General features: G+C 38.0%; 1 protein-coding gene across 1 annotated transcript in view; it reads left to right on the top strand.

The window, feature by feature from the left end:
• Window positions 1-22,205, top strand: part of LOC126297796 (synaptojanin-1) — a 131,564-nt gene that overhangs the window by 46,318 nt on the left and 63,041 nt on the right. Inside the window, exon 9 of the mRNA XM_049989003.1 lies at window positions 14,967-15,119. Coding sequence (XP_049844960.1) covers window positions 14,967-15,119 — 153 coding nt within the window. The remainder of the gene's footprint in view (window positions 1-14,966; window positions 15,120-22,205) is intronic.

Genomic DNA, 22,205 nt, shown 5'->3' with positions numbered 1-22,205 from the left:
TAATTTATCAAAGAACTGCATAAGTTCTGGATACTGTGTTTTATTTAAATAGATTAAACTTTGAAGGAGTAATATCCTCAGATATCCTTCTGGTCAATGCAACATAATCTGTGACAATGTCATTACAGTTGCGCCTGTGAGCGTAGCCAGAAGGCAAAAGTCTGTGCTGATTACTGCTCAAGTTATGCCACTAATAATCATTCTGCTTTCCTGAAGCTCGAGTTTTCTCAACCATACTGATCTTCCTCCTCCATAGCAATTTGACCCTGCAATTTCCACTGTGAATACTGAGTATAACCAATGTGTTCCTGTCCTCTGGAAGTAAGTTAAAGCTGGCAGGAGCTCCTCCCCACAACTCGTCCCATTTACTTTCCCCAGAAACAAACTCGCTTCACATGTCCACGTACAATTCCATACATGGCCACTCAAACAGATCACAATCTTCCCTCCTTCCAAGAATGCGCAATACACAATAAAATCATCAGTAATAACAACATGAATAAAAACTAACAAATCCACAAAAAAGAAAAAATATCCCTACCGCAGTAAAAATATACACACTCTGATACAATAAGCCGAAAAACTCCCAACAAATTACAATCGTACACTTTACTTATCTGGCACATCATGCACCATGTGTTGCTTACCATTTCCAGGTCCCGTCCTTTTACCCCTGGTGACTTTTTTCCTGCTGGCTGGTTGCCAATGTACCAGAGGCATAGCAGCTACTTGTTTCGTGTGTAGGCAAATTGGTCATATGGTAGTTGTACTGAGTGTAGATGGGTGGCGATTCACCAGCAGAATTAATTTTTGGTTAGATTTTTATGTGTTGGGTGGGTGAATAGGTGTTTTTTTTTAACATTTGAATTAAGGTAGAAGTAGAGTATGCAAAATGCTGGGAACACCTGCAGCTACTACAGTGGATGCAGTTGCTGCTTTAACTCAGCAAGTGCACACATTAAGAGAGGAATTGGAGAATGAGAAGCAAAGAAATTTCAAACTTACTTGTTTGTTAGAAGCTGGGAAAGCAAGTCAGGTTCAGCCACAGTTAAAGTTAGATGAGAATAAGTCTGGACTGAAGCGCCTTTTGTTTCGTATGTCCCTGCAGAAACGGAGGACGTGACAATTTTTACTAAGGATATTAGTGGCACCGAGGCAACACATGGGTGAGCAGACAAAATAACCCTGGATGTTGCTAGTATGAGTTTGGTAGGGGATACCGAAGCATATGTTGTATACCATGAGACTTTGATTAAAGTACAAATGTTTCAGCAGTGGGCCGCTGGACTTTGCCAGTGGTACATTTTGGAAAACAGTGTGTATCTTTTTCAGGAGAAACTAAGTACTTTGTCAGTGCATCTTAAAGAGTCTGTGGAAGCATTCTTGGACAGAATCCATAAACTGAATGCAAAGACATATGTACAGATCCAGAATGCAGAATCAAACGGGGAATTATTGCAAAAAGGCAGAACATAGAACAGTGGACATTTCTGCCTGGTATACTCAGAGATGTCATGGGAAGTCCCAATGGAAAACTTTCAGGACTTAGCATCAGCTTTTAGGATCACAACACATATAGAATATGTGGATACTGCAGCAAAGCTGAGTGTGGGCAACCAGGTGTTCGCTTCTGAAATCAGGCGTCGTAGATGTTGTCAGGAGGGGAATGTAAGGATGCATTATAGACAACCAGAGTGCTGCTGTGCATGTGGCAAAGTGGGCCACTGGGCATCTGACTGTAGAAGTAGGAAATGTGGGAAGCACCAGCAAGGGAAGCAGCCTTTAAATGCAAATGCGAGTGCTTCAACCGTTGGAAGGCAATTCTGTTAGATCATATCACTGCTCAAGTTAGTGCACAGAGAGAGTGGTGCTTAGTGGTGGTGAGTGGCAGGAAACAGGTTTTTGGTAAAACAGGGGCTCACATGTCCGTTATCAGTCTGGACCTCTTGGGAAAGAGCAGACTGGGGCCTCCACAGTATAGGTTATGTGGGGCTGGTGATAATAGGGTGGAATCATCTGCCAGAGGGTGCAGTAATAGCCACTCTGGGAGTCTTGGAAGATGATGACTTTGACATGTCGAGTCTGGAGGAAAGCTGAAGCAAACGGTCGACACAGAAGTGTTACAAGGGAAAGTGGGTCACTTGAAGGGCAGTGATCGAAAGGATATGCAAAACCTGTTATTGAGGTTTAGTGATTGATTTTGTTCGGACGTAGAGTAACCAGCAACCACAGTGACATCACATATTGACAGGGGAAGGAAGGGAGATTGGGTTTAACGCCCCATTGACATCTACGTCATTAGAGACAGAGCACAAACTCAGGTTGTGTCAAGGACGGAGAAGGAAATTGGCTGTACCGTTTCAAAGGAACCATTCCGGCAGTTGCCTGGAGCAATTTTTGGAAATCGCGAAAAATGTAAATCTGGATGGCAGGATGCGAGTTTGAGCCATCATCCTCCTAAAGGCGAGTCCAGTGCACTAATCACACCGACAACAGATAGCACACCAATTTATATGAAGCCATTCTGCATTGCGAGGCAACTGCAACCATTAGCAGAAGAGTTTATTGAGCAACAACTACGGGTTGGGATCATAGAACTTAATTATGGCCCCTAGAGCATGAATACTGTGGTCATGCCAAAGAAATTGATGGACGGAAAGAGGAAATATAGATTTTGCTGCGACAATAGATAGCTAAATGCAGGAACCTTTTCTGATGCTTATCCAATTCCAAACATCAGAGAAACTTTGGATAATTTGGGTCAGTGTCACTTCTTTACAAGTATGGAACTCGGGAGCTAGTACCATCAGTTGGAAGTGGCTCATGAGGAAAGGTCAAAAACATCATTTATGGTGCTGGGAGGCCACTTTCCTTACAAGCACATGCCATTTGGACTAAAAAATGTAGCTGCAACTTTTTAGCTTTGTTAGATGTGGTATTGAGAGAATTAAAACCAGAAACTTATATGGTGTATCTAGATGACATAACTGTCTTTTCGAAGGATTTACTGGAGCATTCGAGGCATTTGGAGGATGTCTTTAGCAGACTATGTTGACACTTTTGATGTTAAGTATGGACAAGTGCTATTTTGTACAAACCCAGGTAAACTATCTGCGGAACATGATTAGTGAACATGGCATGCCGACCAATCCTCATCTTACAAGCACAGTTTAAAATTTTCCAACACCATGAACAACTGAAGTGGTACACTCTTTAATCAACATATGTAATTATTACAGATGGTTCATGAGGAACTATGCAAAACAAATGAACCATTGAAGAAGCTACTGAAAAAGGGGCAAAGTCCCATTGGTCGCAGGAATGTCAAGTGCCATTTGAAAAATTAAAAGAAATATTAGTATCAGACCCAGTATTATTTTTATTCTTTCATGATACACTTAAAAATGAAGCAGTTGGTTGTGTGTTGGGACAGATGTTACTACACTTAAAAATGAAGCAATTTTTTGTGTTTTGGGACAGATGTTAATATGGTTAAGAACATCTCGTAGCTTACACTTTGAGGCAGCCATACAAAGTAGAGTGTAGCTACTCAATGAGTGAGAAAGAGATGTTGGCAGTCATATATGGTATTATGTATTTCTGGTGTTACCTGTACGGTAGGAAGTTAAAGGTCATGACAGACCATGCCTCTCTGAAATGGTTGCTTGGTTTAAAAGCTTTGTCTAGTAGATTAACATGGTGGGCACGTAAGGCTAGTGAATTCACGTACGAAGTAATCCGTAAGTAAGGGAGATCCCATGCAAGCCCACATGCATTAAGTTGTGGGGTAGTGATGTTGGGGACATCAGAGAGGATCATGGAAGAGTGGCAGAGGGCACAAAAAAAGGATAGGGAGTGCCAGGAATTGCCGTCACAGTGACATTTTGTTATTCACAAGGGTTTGTTGTGTCAAATGATGAGGTGTAGTCCACAGTAGTTCCAGCAGTTTTTCAGAAGAAAGTTTTGTACCAATCTCATGACTATATGTTGTCAGGTCATGGAGGGCTACATAAGATGGATAGATGTGTAGCAGAGCAGTTTTGGTGGAGGAACAGGAAGCGTGATGTGTACCAGTATGTTAGGGATTGTGTGCCATACGCGCAAAGGGCTGACGTTGAGCATCAGAAAGTGCTGTTGAAAAGATAACCAGAGGCACCCAGCCCGTTTTCTACATTGGGGCTTGATTTCCTCAGGCCATTTAATAAAACACCTGAAGGAAATATGTACATTCTCTGATCATTTTTCTCGATTTTCGGCAATGGTACCAATGCCAGGCCAACGGGCTAGTACCATAGCACAAATGTTGGTGAACAACTGGATATTGAAGTTTCGGGTACCTGAGACTATAGTCATGGATGTGCCAAGGGGGGAAGCAAAGAAATTTTTAACTAAGTACTGGATATTTTACCAGGTCCTGGAAATGAACTCACTGGTCAACATGAAGACACAGTTCCCAACAAAAATATTTGTTATACACTTCAGTCACATAAACCAATTTTTGAAGTAATGGTAGAAGGGATACTGCAGTTGCCATGCGTCAAGTTTTGGACCTGCCTCACAATGGCTGTGGCACATCCATAACATGGAACTTGGCAGTTGGTTCAACAGGCTAGTTGGCCACCAAAATTCATCACCAGATGATTGCCATGGTTTGCCTGCAATTTAAACAAATGTCAGAATGACAACATGAATGCTTGTGTAGAGCCTCTGGGTTTTCTTATTTATACTACTTTTCCTACGCCTCTGATGTAGTCCCTCTGGAGGGGATGAATGAAGTGTTCTTTAATAATTGTAATGTTAGGTTTTCCAAGGCTGCTTTGGTCCCAACATGCAGGTTTCTAGGCACTGTTGTAACTGCAGTGTACAGGTTTTTCATAGAATGTCAGTGCCATATGATGTGCCTGATTACTCTGTACCCATCTCCACACTTGTTTATAGTACCTGCCAGTGGTGTCGTAAGTGTGGCTCACAGTGGTGTCGTAAGTGTGGCTCACAGAACCTTTTGCTTAATAAGAACATTGCCAGTGCCAACTACCCAATGTGACCATTGTACCTTAATTTGTACCTTCCAGCCATAGGTGTTCTACATTTTCGAGAGTTCCCCAAATTCATGTCTATATTTATTCGTGGTGCAACAAAATGCACACAAATGATCATACTCTATTACCACCCATACAAATCTGCATCTGACATGGTTCTTCCAAGCTTGCTGCACAGTAATAAGGATGTGTGCTGTGGAACAAGCTTATTATGTTCAACATTGATATGCGTGAATAGTATGAGGATGTTATCAACTTTGTGCATTTCATTCAACGAGTGTTTTGTGAAGACATGTAAATGTACGGTGTGCCCTTTGTACTTTGATGTCATTTAATGAAACATGGCAGTTTTATAACAAGTTACATAAGATGAGATGATGGCAACATAAGACTGTTGATAGTGATCATGTTGGAACAATAAAAGCTTCTATACTGCAGTTGTGATGTGCAAAGTGTGTTCTTTGTTTCCAACCACACATATCACACCACCGCAGAACATGTGTACATTGAAACATATGTCTGGAGGCACATAGTGAATGTTAGTGACAATGAAGACCAGAAATTTGCCTCACTTGGTGTTAGAAAAAATAAAACATATATTGCAAGACAGGTCCAGTGAAACAGATTTGAGAACTACTGTGATGAGTTTGACACTTTTGGGGAACATGGAGTACATAGAGGTAGGGGATGTTTGTTAGTTGCAAGAAGAGTCTGGGCTGGCTAATGCTTTACACTCCACCTAGAGCATGGGTGTAAGGCTTAGTAGTGCTTCAATTAAGAAAAGTGGTAAGTAGAAAGAAACTCCTATAATGACACCCTGAGTATAAAACACAAAGACTATGTATTCTTTGTTATTAGATCAGCCAACAAAATACTGCCTCACTGGAGTCTATGTAAAATACATACTTTGTAAAACTGTTGAGTCAACTGGTCGGTAAAGCATGTGAGCAAGAGAAGAGTTTGAATGCAACTGAATTGTTTCATTGCACGGCATTTATGCAATGCTTTATTGTCACATGATTGAAGATCAGAAACTAGGGAGGATTTTTAGGCTGCAGTGAAAAAAAAAGCTGCAATGCTTGATTGACATACTTTGATGGAAATTAAGCTCTAAAACATTATCATTATCAAAAAGATCCCTTTGTTTTTCCTCCTTGTATTGATAAGAAGTCCTTTTTATTTTATGTGCATCATAGGAAAGTTCTTGTAGAATGTAAATACTTTAAGATTAAAGGAGACCACTTACTGAAAAGCAGAAACATTGAGTTGTCAATAGGCACAAACAAAAGAAGGAAAACTTGGTAGCTTTTGGAGTTATCCTTTGACGAGCTAGAGTAAAACCCACATGTGTGCCAATGCCCCTAAATGGTGCCAGCTGCACTGGAAGCGCTAATGCTATTTTGCAGCAGGTGGACTAGTTGTGGTGAGATAGTGTTGGGTGGGCTAGGTAAAGGGGGAAAGGAGAGGCAGGAGGCAGGGAGACGGAACTTTTTTATTTTATTTATTTATTTATTTATTTTTGGGGTGTGTGTGTGGGGGGGGGGGGGGGGGGGTCAGCTAGAAGCTCAGAAGGATGCCTATTTGCTGGCTAGGAATGTAGGAGGGAGGGGTGATAGGTTTATAAGCTAGCACAATTGTAGTGGCTGGTGGGAAGCAGTATGGCCTGAGAGGGAGTGACAGGACAAAGGAAGGGAAACTGTTGGGTGGAGGGAATGGCAATATTGGGTTACCTGAAATTGAGGCTGGCCAATTACGGGAGCAGAGAATATGTTGTAATGATAACTCCTTCCACCACCAGTGCCTGTGAACTGCACAGCTGTTCCAACAATATCTGAAGCAATTATTGTTTTCTCATGTGAGCTTTGATATTACTTTTTATTATTTCTATTTTCCTGTGTACAGAGTCCCATGCATTACTTAAAAATATAAAATTTTAATTTTAAAAAGGTGACCACTGTTGAGAAAGAGAGCTGTGTTTGCTCTTATGGAGAGGATGCAGAGCACATTCCAGAAAGTTATCAATGTGTGCAAAAGTATCTTCTAAGTTTATGTGACAGTACCACAACATAAATTTAGATGTTTGCTAGAGTACTGTGTACACAAAATAATTTCTTATGTAAGACAGAAAAATATGATATTTTTTATAACAATAAATGTTTTAGTGTACTGTTCTTATGCTGATGCATCATAATTTTCTAAGATTTGTTCTGAAAATGCAACCAAAAACAAGAGTACAGAACTATGGGAATAGCATGGAAAAGACAGGGGTGATTCAAATACCCATACATAAAAATAGCCAATTAATTAAAATGAAAGAATGTGAACAGTGGTATAGATGAACAATATAGGAAAGTAAAGACATTTAATGACCATCAGTTGAAGACTACAAAAGGAAATGCTCTCTGTATAAAGCATCAATAGGAACGAGAGAACTTTGCCTAAAAATAGAAGACAAAGAAAAGCAGTAGTTCAAAAATTATTTTCCAGTGAAATGTTTCCAAAGCAAACTTCATTATTAATTATGAGAAATCTCTTAATTCGATATGTAAGTGGTGATGTGCTCTCAAAATTTTGACAGCTTAATTTGAAAGATGGCATATCAAGGCAGCTGTTGAGCAGGAAAAAAAAAAATTCTAATGACTTTACAAATCTTTTGAAAATTTCAATTTTGACTATCCACTCAACATATATTATGTCAAGAAAAACTAGTTATAATAATGTGTACAGGATAACCTGCTAAAAAACATGGTTTGCACTAACCTAATGATATACACCACCAGCTGATGGCAGCTAACTATAAATTATGGCTTGTAGATGCCTTGAGGCTAATGCAACAGAACTGTGTGTTGAGTTTTTGGAGGCAACTGGGATAGCTGTATCAGTGCAGATGGTATGCAACCATCTCCATGTGATGAGTTTTGTCACTAGGTGTCCATTATGGACAATAGTAAAAAGACATACAGCACTGTGGGAGGATACAAAGCAGTGATGAGGTGAACAACACTTACAAGGGAACATTCTCAAGTGACAGTAAACGATCTTGATTAATCTTGTCAGTGTGTAGAGGGGCAAAATAGTACAATACGTTGTTTTTTTTCCCCCCCAATTTTACTTTCGAAGGATAAAACACACCCTGAAAGGTAATTTATCATTTTTAGGTTAAAAGAGAATATCTTCAATACAATGATATACAAAAATGGTTTCATATAAAAGTTGATATGTAATTAATGTAGTAGAAAACTGTATACTCAGTTTTTGTAATAATTTGAAATTTTGCAAAACACCCCACCACCATTGACTAATCCTGAAAAATGAAAACTTTCATTACAACATAAACTAAAGAAGCTGTCAAGCCATATACATCCTTGTGTAATAAAGCTGGTTTTTGAAATTCCAATTTTCGAAAATAAGCTTTACAAAGTGTGCTGTCGGAGTAATTTTCAATGTATCTAATTAAAATTTCTAGTTATTCATTACTATTCTAATTATTTATGTTACTTATATTTGTTTAATATTTAAATTGTTATTGGACATTTTACTTTCATGTTTTTTTTTCATTGCACATACATGTATTTTGTTAATTGACAGTAATAAATAATGCATTACTGAGATAGAAAATAATTACAACAATGGTAATCTGTAAGGGAATGCCTACACCTTAACTTTTTTTTTTTTTTTTTTTTTTTTTTTTTTTTTTTTTTTACATCTCGCAAATAAAGTGAACACAATTTCTTCACATAATATAAGACAGTATAAAACAAAATTCAGCAGGATTTCAAATTGTCAAGGGTGATGGTTCTCTGAACATTCTGATTGGTATCAGGCATATTTCAGTACATTGCTAAGTATTGGGGAAGAGAACTGATTATGGACTACTGACTTCACTGCAATTGTATTGTTTCTCAAGTGGAGATTGACATCATAATCATTCAGCAGAGCTAGATCAGGTAGTCTCCCCGCAAAATTCTTCTAACATCGAAAGCTGTATACGTTCTACAGCTGTACTTATGACATAGAGCCCTTTGAGATCCTTTTCACGATTGTAAAAGAAACTAATGGTAAGTTTGGGCCAAGAATTTATTAATCTCTTTTTGAAGCCCCAAATGTCATTGTGACAGGGTTGAAATCTGGTAAACAGACTTCTGGCCAGCTTGAAAGATATTTGAAAGGTGTTTTCTTTCCCAGTGAGGGCGAAATATCTGTCTTGTTAGATTCTAGAAGTGGTCAGTGTGAAAGAAACATTCAGGGCATCATATCCGAGCACAAGGATTTTGGTCATCTAGTGATCCCAAAGGGCTTGACTGCACAGTTGCAGCTGTGGGATGTATACAGCTTTTGATGTTGGAAGAACTTCATGAGAAGACTTTCAGATCTACAGTCTGATTAAAATTACTTGATAGTTGACACTCCTTGTGTAGGAGCTTGTTTCCTCCAATCACAGCACTCAATGTCATGCCTGGACTGTTTGCCGTTGCCAAACTGCCCCAACAGTTAGTGACTTCACTTCCAGTTTGTTGTGTGGCTTTCTTTCTCGATGTGTTTGGATCCCAAATCATGGGTCTGGCACCTTTATGTTGTATTTTATCATACATGATACCCCCCTCCACACACACACACACACACACACACACACACACACACACACACACACACACACACACAATGATGCCAATGAAATGCAGTACTTGTTTCATATGCAGCACTGTCTAAACACACTACTGGATACTTCTGCACAAGAGACGATTCAGTGTCACATATGCAGTTATCATAATTACATCAGTTTACATTATATAAGTTTCACATGACATTGCGTGTGACCAAGCTTTTGAAGGCTGCAATTCATCATTGTGACTGGGTGATCACTGTCAAATAGACAAATACTGCCTCAGTCTAGTAATACGAGTGCAGTGGTTAGCATAATAACCAGCCATGTTGAAGGCCATGGGTTTTGATCTCATCAGCTGGTGCAGTTCTTTTTTATTTCTAAATCTAGCCAAAAGAGTTAGATTATCATTTTTATTCAGTTAATTGGTGTAATTTTTTATTTATAATTGACTTTTTTTTATTTGCTCTTACCTTTCTACCTATTATCCTTTTTTCGTCTGGAATCTGTTTGTGTGATCTATAATCTGCAACTGAGTGCCTACAAGGACTGCTCATTGGTTGTGGTAACACAACAGCTTGTGTAACCAGTTTGAAGATAGTTTCAGGTAACAAATGATAGTAAGAAATAACAGTTTGCTTTTAGCCCTGAAACTGAACTTTTTCTATCTTGACTGTGCTTGTAGAGGTTAGCTTTAATAGCCATGAACAAAGTGATCATGATTTTAGTTCTGCTTCTTTCTCAGATGTGTTACATGTCAAAGGTTGTGGTTAGCTTAGAACAAGATTTTAAATTCAGGTCTACAAAACACGTCATCTAACGCAGTTCAGTCATTGGTCACCTAGTCAGCTGTTGACAGAGCATTTCTTATTTCCAGCATATGTTATGACAGCTATTGCCAACATTGCTCCGTGTTACACATTAACAGCAGTTGTGAAGTGACTTGCACTGTTTGTGTGTTACCTATAACCGAGCACTAGCCAGCAGCTGATGTGGTAACACCACAGCAGCAAGTGACAGATGTCAACTATCAAGTAATTTTGAATGGACTATAGTTGTGTTGAATGATTATGGTGTCAATATCCACTTGAGAAACAATATAATCAAGCTGTAGCCATTAATACATGATCAATTCTCTTCACCAATGCTTGCAAATGTACTGAAATATGCCTCTTCCAAATCATGATGTTTTGAGGATCGCCCATGACCATTTGAAATCCTGCAGAATTTTGTTTCATATTGTCTTCTCCATCATGTATATTGCGGCAAGAAATTTTATTCATTTTATGCTTATGGAGTTAAAAAACATTATGTCTTAAGCATTTCCTTACAGATTATTATTATTGTAATTACTTTCTATCATAGTAATGATTTGTGTATTATTTTCAATTAACAAAATACATGTATGTACAACAGTAAACCAAGGAAAAAACAAAAAATAACAATTTGAAGTATAAAACAAATATAAATAAAATAAATAAACCTCTCTTTTAATATGTGGTTCACAAAATGGAAAATGTATGTCTCCATGCCACGAAGATTGGAACATAATTTAGAAGGAAAGTCATTTAGCTAATGTGTTTTGTAACTGGGGTTGATGCACAAATTAAAACAATAACAATGAAAAGAAACTAGAAATTGCATTCATGTGATAAGAGACACAGACGACAATCATTATGCAGTGTGCCTAGATAAAAGTAAATATGTCCTTTCATAACACAATTAGATAACACTGTTCTCAGCAGTTATTTGGACAGGTATCGATGCTCATCAGTGATAAACTGAACCCTGAAAATGTGCTTTGTGGGCTGTCACAGCAGTTATTTTAGAAAAAGTTATGTACAATCGTCTTTATAACCTTCTTATCTCAAATAACATACTGTCAGAGTCACAGTTCGGATTTCTAAAGGGTTCTGATATTGAGAAGGCTTAATTCATTAGATAAAAAATTGCAGGCAACTGGTATATTTTGTGATCTGTCAAAGGCATTTGACTGTGTAAATCACAATATCCTTTTAAGTAAATTAGAATATTATAGTGTAACAGGAAATGCTGCAAAATGGTTCAAATCTTATATCTCTGGCAGGAAAAAAGGGTGTTATTAGGAAAGAGACATGTATCAAGCTATCAGGCATCATCCAACTGGGAACTAATTACATGTGGGGTCCCACAAGGTTCCATTTTAGGGCCCTTACTTTTTCTTATGTATATCAATGACCTTTCATCAGTAACATTACCAGATGCCAGGTTCGTTTTGTTTGCCGATGATACAAAAATTGCAATAAATAGCAAATCAAGTGTAGTCTTAGAAAGATCAGCTAATAAAATACTTTTGGACATTAATCACTGGTTCCTACCCAATTCCTTGTCACTAAACTTTGAAAAAAACACACTCATGCAGTTCAGAACTTGTAAGGGATGTCCCACAAGTATATGCCTAACATATGATGACAAGCAGATAGAAGAAGTGGATTGTGTTAAATTCTTGGGATTACAGCTTGATAATAAATTCAACTGGGAAAGCACACCACAGAACTGCTGAAGCGTCTTAACAAATCTGTAGTTGCAATGCGAATTGTCAGACATAGAGGATATAAAAATGAAAAAGCTGGCATACTGTGTTTACCGTGTTTACTTTTCATTCCATAATGTCATATGGGATTCTTTTTTGGGGTAATTCATCAAGCCAAGCTAAAGTTTTCCAGGCACAAAACATGCAGTAAGATTTACATGTGGTGTGAACTCAAGAACATCCTGCAGAACCCTGTTTAGGGAACTAGGGATACTAACTACTGCTTCCCAGTATATTTATTCTTTAATGAAATTTGTCATTAAAAATATCACTTTTTCAAACCTACAGCTCACTTCATGGAATCAATACTAGAAATAAGAATAATCTTCACAAGGATTTACAGTCACTTAGTCTTGTGCAAAAAGGTGTGCATTATTCAGGAACACACATTTTCAATAACTTGCCAGCAGCCATAAAAAGTTTAACAACCAATGAAATTCAGTTTAAGAGAAGCCTAAAGGATTTATTGGTGGCCAACCCCTTCTACTCCATTGATGAATTTCTCAGTAGAACCAAATGATTTGTGTGTGTGTGTGTGTGTGTGTGTGTGTGTGTGTGTGTGTGTGTCATTGTGAATAAGTATTATAGTAGTTGTAGTACACATTTATTACCTTACAAATAAATAAAAAAAAATTTTTATTTTAAATTCAGTGCATTAGTATTTGCAAAATGATTCTTTCATATAGTGTTCATTAAAAAATGACGATCATTCCACTTGGGACCTGTGGAATGGTACATTAGCTTATTTGTTTGAGTTGTAAATATCTGTCATGTATTGTTGTTTTTCTGACATTTTCCACATCCTGGAGGACCTCCTCACTACAGATCAATTGGAATGAAAGTAAAAACAAACAACATCAAACAAACAATAAAGTAAATACTTTCATACTTAACAGATAGATGTGCTGCCCAATTTAGAAATATTTACATACATACACACATACAAACATGACGTCACACTTTCCTTTCAATAAGTAGAATGCCATTTTATTCCAACCTCATATGCAAGATGTGTTGTGCATGCTGGTGGAGGTTCATTGAAATGAAGCAGTTTGTAATAGAGTTTTGTTATTGTAGTGGTCTTCAATCGGAGGACTAGTTCGATGCAGCTCTCCACACAAGGCTATCCTTTGCAGTCCTCTTCATCTCTGCATAACTGGTGCAACCCACTTGAATCTGCCTTCTGAAATCAAGCTTCAGTTTCTCTTTACAGTTATTACACTCTCCACCACCCACCACCCTCCACTCCCCACCACACACACACACACACTCACACACACACACACACTCACTCTCTTTTTTTTTCCATTACCAAATTTACTATTTCCTGATATGTTCAAATGTGTGTGAATTCCAATGGGACCAAACTGCTGAGGTCAGTGGTCTCTATTGTTTCCTACTATGTCACCAATCATGGTGGCACACTGGACTCTCATTTGGGTGCAGGACAGTTCAAACTCGCGTCTGGCCATCCTGAGTTAGGTTTTCTGTGATTTCCCCAAAATCACTTTAGGCAAATGCCAGGATGGTTCCTTTGAAAGGGCACAGCCAACTCCCTTCCCCATCCTTCCCTAATCCGGTGGGACTGGTAACCCCGCTGTTTGGTCCCCTCTCCTAAATCAACCAACCATACTGATATGTCAAAGTGCCCTATTAGGTGATTCCTTCTTTTAGCCAAGTTTTGTCATAAATTTCTTTTCTTTACAGTTCAATGCAGCACATCTTGATTAGTTATCCAGTCTAACCATCTAATCTTCAACATTCTTATGTAGTGCGAGATTTCAAGAGCTTGTATTGACTTCTTGTCTGTGCATTTTATAATCAATATTTTATTTCTGTGCAAGGCTACACTCAAGACAAATACCTCCAGAAAAGACTTGCAAACAACTAACCTTACATTCAGTGTACTCAAATTTCTCTTTATTTCAGAATTTTTTTATCCCACTATTGCAAATCTCTTTTTTGTATTCTCCCTTTACTTTGCTATTGTCAGTTATTTTTCTGCTGAGTTCACAAGCATACGATTGATCATGCCCAATGTTTATTAGAATGTTCTAGAAATATTATAAAATGTAAATGTTCTTTGCATTTTAAAAAATAAATTAGAGGTACGGAAATCAATGTTTTGCAGTGGCTGATGAGTGGGTGATGGGAGTTCACCTAAGTCTAAAAATATGAAACTCTTCCCTGATACTGTGTTAATCTTCAGCCAAATAGCTATCAAAAGCCCACAGTATCTAAAAAGTATTAAAAGACTTGTAAATGATGGGCTCTGTAATGTAAAGAGAACCAGAGGAAGTTTACTGCTTTCATTGGAAATTTTACTTCTAATATAGTAGCTACAATGCTTTGGTCCATTGAAGCTATAGTTTTAGGATTTTCATCTACCCCTATACAAGTGAACACACATCCCAAAAATTAAGACACAGAGTTAAGCATAGTACCACAAAAAGTTTTACTTGTCGTTCTAGGGATTGATTGTGTTGGAAATCTAAGCTGCAAAAATTTCTGATGTTTTTTTAAAATATTTTTGCGTGGTGCAAAGACTGCTACCCTTTATATTTATTGTGGGAGATACAAGTATTGTATCACTTGTGACACTGATCTCTATAATCTAATTATTCCTAATGGATAGGAGGAGAATGATCAATAGCAGTTGTGCCTGCACTGTATCTGCAAATATCTTGATTGATTTAATTCTTTTAAGGTATTTTTTATACTTAATTTTTACCAATGTGATTTTTTTCTGTAGATATTAGCAAAACAACTACACTTGTTGAACTTGATGGAAAAACATCAAATAGTATCACGTTTCGAAGAAGTTTTTAGGCAGATGTGGATTAATAATGGCAATGAAGTGAGTAAGATATATGCAGGAACAGGAGCGATACAAGGTGGTTCCAAGGTATGTGGAAAGGATTAAACACATTAAGTAATATTAAATCTAAGCTTAGTACCTTATAGGCTTTCTTTGCTTCAATGGACTTCAATTTGTGCTGCAAGGGAGAGACACCTGTGCAATTTCAAACTGAAATATTTTTTACTCATCATACCCTCACATCCATTATAGCTAAGCTAACTAAACCAGTTATAAAATACTTCAAGAATCATAATGTGAATCTTCTGTAAGCCTCATTTTAATATTGTGTGATAGTTGCTTGAAACTGATGGTGAAATTAAACAAATATTTCATTGAGTTACTGGTTGATGCTATTTGTTGTTACAGGTGATTTAATATATGATCAAAGTATTAAAAAAGATCCATAGTGGCTAAGTTCAACTCTCATATTTGGTTTGTTCAAATAGAAACAATAAAAAATAACTACACATTAAATGTGTTTATCACAGATATACACAGGGGGAATTTTCAGATTTTAATAACTTTTGGTAAAGAATTTATCCAGAGAGTAGAGAGGCAGGTACTGCCTTAAGTTGTACATGAATAAGTATTTATTGTCTCATGAATTTAATTCTGCTTGATAGAGAATTGAAGGTTTTAGTATTAACATACTTTACACCCTTTGTTTTATCAACAAGTACTAGAGCCTGCAGAGCTGACCATCATTTTGTATTGTTTTATGGGTGTGATATACTCTCTTTCTGTCACATTAGAGGAGTAGCTTATAACAAAATTTATCAAGGAATGTACGTTGCGATCATACCATCAAGCAATTTGAAAAGTATTTGATATGACATGTTCGGAAATATGCCACAGGTGAACATCGGTACTCTTCTCTGCACCATGGAGGTTTTTCTTTGAATTGGCATATTGCTGGAGAAGATTATGCCTTTTCTTGTGTGTGAAAGATGTTACAATGTTTCTAGTTCAGATTACTGTCTGTGTGAACATCCAACAATTTTGTACATTTGCTTTATAGGTTGGTCAGTTGTGTGTAATGTGAATTACTTCTGAATTCTTGTGGTTTTTGTGAAACTACAAGGGTCGTTTGATAAGTAATGCACTCCTTTTTTTTCTGAAAGCTGCTTGGTTTTATTCGTTATTCCGATACACCATATTATTTCCCATTCTTTTGGCTACAAAACTGTGTTGTAAAAATAGTTTCTATTCAGTACAATGACCTTGCACCTACTAGGAGGGCCTGTATGCCCAGACAGTATCACTCTACTGGTCAATATTGGAGTCAACATCTTTCTGCATCAGCATCCTCCCCATCATCCATGTACTACTTTCCACGCAGTGTCTCCTTCATTGGGCCAGACAGCTGGAAGTTGGAAGGTGCGAAATCCGAGTTGTAGGTTGGATGAGGAAAAACGGTCTATTGAAGTTTAGTGAGCTCCTTTTGAGTGCCCAGATTTGTGTGCGGCCTTGTGTTGTCATGGATAAGGAGAAGTTCTTTTGCATTTTTGTGGCAACAAACAAGCTGAAGTCTTTTTTTTAGTATCCTGGTTGTAGCACAGTACACTTCAGAGATGAGCATTGCATCATGAGAGTGGATATCAAACAGAATAACCCCTGCAGATTCCCTGAAGACTGCCACCATGACTTTACCAGCAAAGGGAGTGGCTTTGAACTTTTACTTTGGAGCAAAGGTGGTGTAGTGCCAATCCATGGATAGCCATTTTGTCTCCAGTATGCAATGGTGAATCTATGTTTCATCACCTTTAATGATGTTAGACATAAAATTGCCACCATCAGCCTCATAACATATAAGCTATTCTGCATAGATGGTCCTTCGCTGCTCTTTATGTTCTTCTGCTGGCGGCGAGGAACCCAACCGGCACACACCTCTGAGTACCCCAACAGGTGGATGAGTGTGTCAACAGTACCAACAGAGACAGCCAACTGAGCACCAAAATGTATGACCATGATCCATCAATCACCTCAAATAAGTGTGTCCGTCTGTTCCAATATGGCAGGAGTCACAGCTGTGTGCTGCTGGCCAGCACACAAGAGATTGGACAAGTTTGTGTGACCTTGTTGCAATGACAGACGCCTTGCCCAGTGACTCACCTTGCTGTTGTTCACTTCCAGGTCTCCATAACATTCTGCAAGTGCCTATGAACATCTGCGATGCTCTGGTTTTCCACCAAAAGAAACTGAATGGCAGCTCTCTGCTTGGAACGCATCTCTGTTAACGTGTGCCATTTTGAATGTAATGCATTGCACCGCCACATTTCAGAACATCATGAAACTATAGGAGCTGAAGTGGGAATATTCCACAATGCCCCACAACAAATTATTATTATTTTTTTCAACCAATTTGACTGTGAAAGAAATGTGTTGCTTTCCTTATTGAACATCCCTCGTAGTTTCATTGCACCGCCACATTTCAGAACATCATGAAACTATAGGAGCTGAAGTGGGAATATTCCACAATGCCCCACAACAAATTATTATTATTTTTTTCAACCAATTTGACTGTGAAAGAAATGTGTTGCTTTCCTTATTGAACATCCCTCGTAGTTTCATTTAGGTTTATTGAGAGTGAGTCGCCAGTGAAACACACCACAATCTCTTTCAACATGTCATTGTACATAATTCTCATTTTGAAATGGAAGTATATCCACTACAATGCTTATATTGTTAGCCTTTTTTTTAATACTATTGTTGGTGATTATACAAAACAGCAAAGGCCTCTTAACAAATCCCAGATTCCAATGGTATTTTGTCCTGTCATCATCACAATCAGGTCAAAATCCAAAAGCGTGGTCATCAATGAAATACAACACTTATCAAAATGAAAAATGCTTCTTTCATAGCCCCAAAAAGGTGAATATGTCCTTGGCAGATCTAGGGTTGTAAAAGAAGGGAACTAGCATCTGGCAGCTTCAAAGACATTTGAATCAAAACATCCTGACATATTCACACTTTTTATTTGTTAGTCATTTCATTTGTTAGTCATGTCATTTAATGCAAGGCAGTGCAGTGCAACTCATCATGTCAAGTAAAGTAACATGATATGTGATATCATGTCATATACTGTGATACATGCCATGGTGTCATCCAACATAGCATGTGTCATTTCGTGCAGTATGACACAACGTGTCATTAAAATTTGGGATGCATGCATCCCATACTTTTGGGTACTTCATATTATAGATGCAACCCCACACTCTGATACTCCCTATTGTAGATGGATGCTACTCTCAAGAAGCACATAAAATTGAGTGTGTTTGCTCTTACGCCCCTCAATATACTTCTAAAGTGGTGAGTTTGTTGGAAAATTGGGCCTCTCACAGCAAAAATTGACCTCCCACCCCATCAGCCCCTGCCTCCCCAACCAAGAAATCAAAAAACTGTTTCAACTTCCCCTTCAGGAACAAGTCCACCCTCAAGGATTTTATCCCCCCAGAAAAATATTACATGTATGCTCTTTAGCCATATGATGTTGTATATTGTTTACTATGGCTGGCAAATCCTCCTGATTTTGTGCACAGGATCATGGACTTTAGCCAATAAATTGGGAGATGCAGGTGTGCCAACACTTCGCAGCTAAGAGAGCTCGCTGTAGTGGGGAAGTAGGTTTAACTCATTAAAAAAAAGCATGAATATGTCAAGATGTTTTGATTTAAATGTCTTTGAAGCTGTGAGATAAGTTGAAAAGCTAGTTCTCTTATTTTACATCCCTAACTCTGACTTGGACATAGTTACCTTTCACTTTTTTGTGTTACGATAGGAGCATTTTTCGTTCTGCTTCCAAACTTTTACTCTACCGTAATTTCACATTAGACTGCCATAGCGTGGCAACTGATATAGATTTTTGTTGACTCAGGCGACAACTAATCTGGTATAAGTTTTTTTATTGTTGCGTACATCGGGGCAACAGATAAAGCTTTCACAAAATAACATGTATTTGTGTACCTTCTTACAAAATCTGAACCAGTTTGCACAAGTTTGAAACATAAAGTTGCAAGCATTAGAAACAAACACTCAAAAAACGAGTTTTTTGTATGCAAAATCTGAATAGAGTTAGAGTTCTGAAAGCAAGTTTTCAGTTTTATCTTAAGAAAGCATTTTTTATTTATTCACTTCATTAAATGAAACAACAAGTTTACTGTTACCAGTCACCGTTTTATTTTTATTTTTTCCACGACACGTTTCAAAGGTTTAAACCTCCATCATCGGGTGGATTTTCATTAATTAGTATTACATATGTGTGTGTGTTGTGTTACGAATTTGGAGGAACTTGCGGCACTGCCTAGTGGAGAAACAAGGCACTATTTCAGAATATGGTTTTGGATTACTTTTGACAAAAATTTAAACTGATATCTAATGGTAAACTTTAATAAGTAAACTAGAGTACCTCCAGTGGTCACAGGTTCCTTTTGCTGTCGTAACACATCATATGTATATTGCCACATTTGTAAACAAATATGGCGCCTGGAATCAGCTGGGTGCAAGGTTCGTATAGCAGAAGAGAAGACATAATCGCAAAGTGCGAGGAATATACATCGTAACAACATTATTACAGAATAATTGTTTAAAGCATTTGGAGGTGTTTGTTTTCAGGTGTTGAATATATATGTGTGTGTACTTCAGGTGGTATATAAATCCAATTTTGAAGTTAAAAAGCTAAACATTCATACTCGTTTATACAATCAAGTGAAATGTTAAAATGGCTTAAACTACCTACTTGATAATAACAATTAGGTGAAATGTTACAGACTTGAATTACAATGATCATATTGGCTACAGCAGTAAAATCATACATAGATGACACTCGTTGGAGAGAGAGAGAGAGAGGGGGGGGGGGGAGAGAGAGTCAGGACTTTAATTTGTTGAGATTAAATATTATATTATTATTACAGAGGTGTTTTTATTTCCACCAGACCAAGAGTTGAACGAAAGCAATGAATTATTTCCTGCAAATGAAAAGTAGTGTTGGATGTATCATCAAAAATTAATGAGCAAAGTAAGAGCATATGGACTATCAGACCAATTGTGTGATTGGATTCAAGAGTTCCTAGATAACAGAACGCAGGATGCCATTCTCAATGGGGAGAAGTCTCAGGTGTGCTGCAGGGGAGTGTCGTAGGACCATTGCTATTCACAATATACATAAATGACCTTGTGGATGACATCGGAAGTTCACTGAGGCTTTTTGCGGATGATGCTGTTGTTGTTGTAACAATGAGGTTGTAACAATGGAAAATTGTACTGAAATGCAGGAGGATCTGCAGCGAATTGATGTATGGTGCAGGGAATGGCAATTGAATCTCAATGTAGACAAGTGTAAAGTGCTGCGAATACATAGAAATAAAGAACCCATATCATTTAGCTACAATATAGCAGGTCAGCAACTGGAAGCAGTTAATTTCATAAATTATCTGGGAGTACGCATTAGGAGTGATTTAAAATGGAGTGATCATATAAAGTTGATTGTCGGTAAAGCAGAAACCAGACTGAGATTCATTGGAAGAATCCTAAGGAAATGCAATCCGAAAACAAAGGAAGTAGGTTACAGTACATTTGTTCGCCCACTGCTTGAATACTGCTCTGCAGCGTGGGATCTGTACCAGATAGGGTTGATAGAAGAGAGAGAGAAGATCGAACAGAGAGCAGCGCACTTCATTACAGGATCATTTAGTAATCGCGAAAGCTTTACGGAGATGATAGATAAACTCCAGTGGAAGAATGTGCTGGAGAGACGCTCAGTAGCTCAGTATGGGCTTTTGTTGAAGTTTCGAGAACATACCTTCACCAAGGAGTCAAGCAGTATATTGCTCCCTCCTACATATATCTCACGAAGAGACCATGAGGATAAAATCAGAGAGATTAGAGCCCACACAGAGGCATACCGACAATCATTCTTTCCACGAACAATACGAGACTGGAATAGAAGGGAGAACTGATAGAGGTACTCAAGGTACTCTCCATCACACGCCGTCAGGTGACTTGTGGAGTATTGATGTAGATGTAGATGTAGAAATTATTCTCTCCCACTTTTCCAGATTTTGCTACATTGATTACAGGATTTTTGGAAGGATTGTGCCATTTGTCCATGGGCCCTGTACTTCAGTTGCTCTTCTACTAAGTGGACTTGCCATTGATTGACACAAAATGTCTACTGCACCTTGTGAGATACTGTTTGATAAGTTAGTGTGGAATTTGCCCTGGCTGTTGAACTTCTCATCTTTGTTCTTGAACTATTACTGAGCTGTGCCCAAGTAAAAGTATATATTTGCCAAACACTTAACGTTATCCCACCTGTTGTATTTGGTCACTGTGTTGAACCCTTTCAGCCAGTTCATTGGACCTTGACCAGCATCACAAGAAAATATTCATGGATGCCTGATATGCAGCTGACTTGGTATCCACAAGTCTCTTGAATATAAGGACATTTGGAACAAGGTACTGCCTGCAATATTGGCTGATTGAAGCTATGATGATGTAGATGTTTTGAAGTACTTGGGCTCTCCGCCAAACAATGTTGCCTTGTAACCAGAATCCAGTCCAAATCTGAAAGCAGGGTCATCAATAAAACGACACTTAACACTGGAAACGTGTTTATTACAAACGCCATTGTATAACCAGAATAGAACTGACTCGGGTGGACAGTGCAGCTATTTATACAAACATTGAGTATCCCACAATGCTGATGCTTATACAAACATTAAATTTTCCAGAATAAACAACCATTGTAAATGTAAAATATTTTGGCAACCTTCCATAAATGAGAAATATTAAATAAAAATAATTGTTGGTGGTCAGGCTTGAATTGACAGCCATCAGCATGCCAGCCAACAATGCTAAACACTATTCCACAATGCAGGCACCACAACTCATTGCAGTATTTTTCCCCTTTCATAGTCTGTGGCACTGTGTGAGCTGCTGTTTGATAAGTCTAGCTATCTTCTGCTTCCTCATTTTTGGTCTTTGAAGTATGATATCACAAATTACCTAATTATCTCATGATTCCAGAGTGATGTGCCTTCTATATGAATGTCTGATCTACACAATCAAATGCTTTGAAGAGTTCACATAAGATGCCAATCAGCAACGTCTTACTGTTCAGCTATGCCAAGACAT

Source organism: Schistocerca gregaria, chromosome X, assembly GCF_023897955.1.
Source record: "Schistocerca gregaria isolate iqSchGreg1 chromosome X, iqSchGreg1.2, whole genome shotgun sequence".
NCBI classification, from domain to species: Eukaryota; Metazoa; Arthropoda; class Insecta; order Orthoptera; family Acrididae; genus Schistocerca; species Schistocerca gregaria.
The sequence above is the reverse complement of the archived record's forward strand: the minus strand, read 5'-3'. Positions and strand labels throughout refer to the sequence as shown.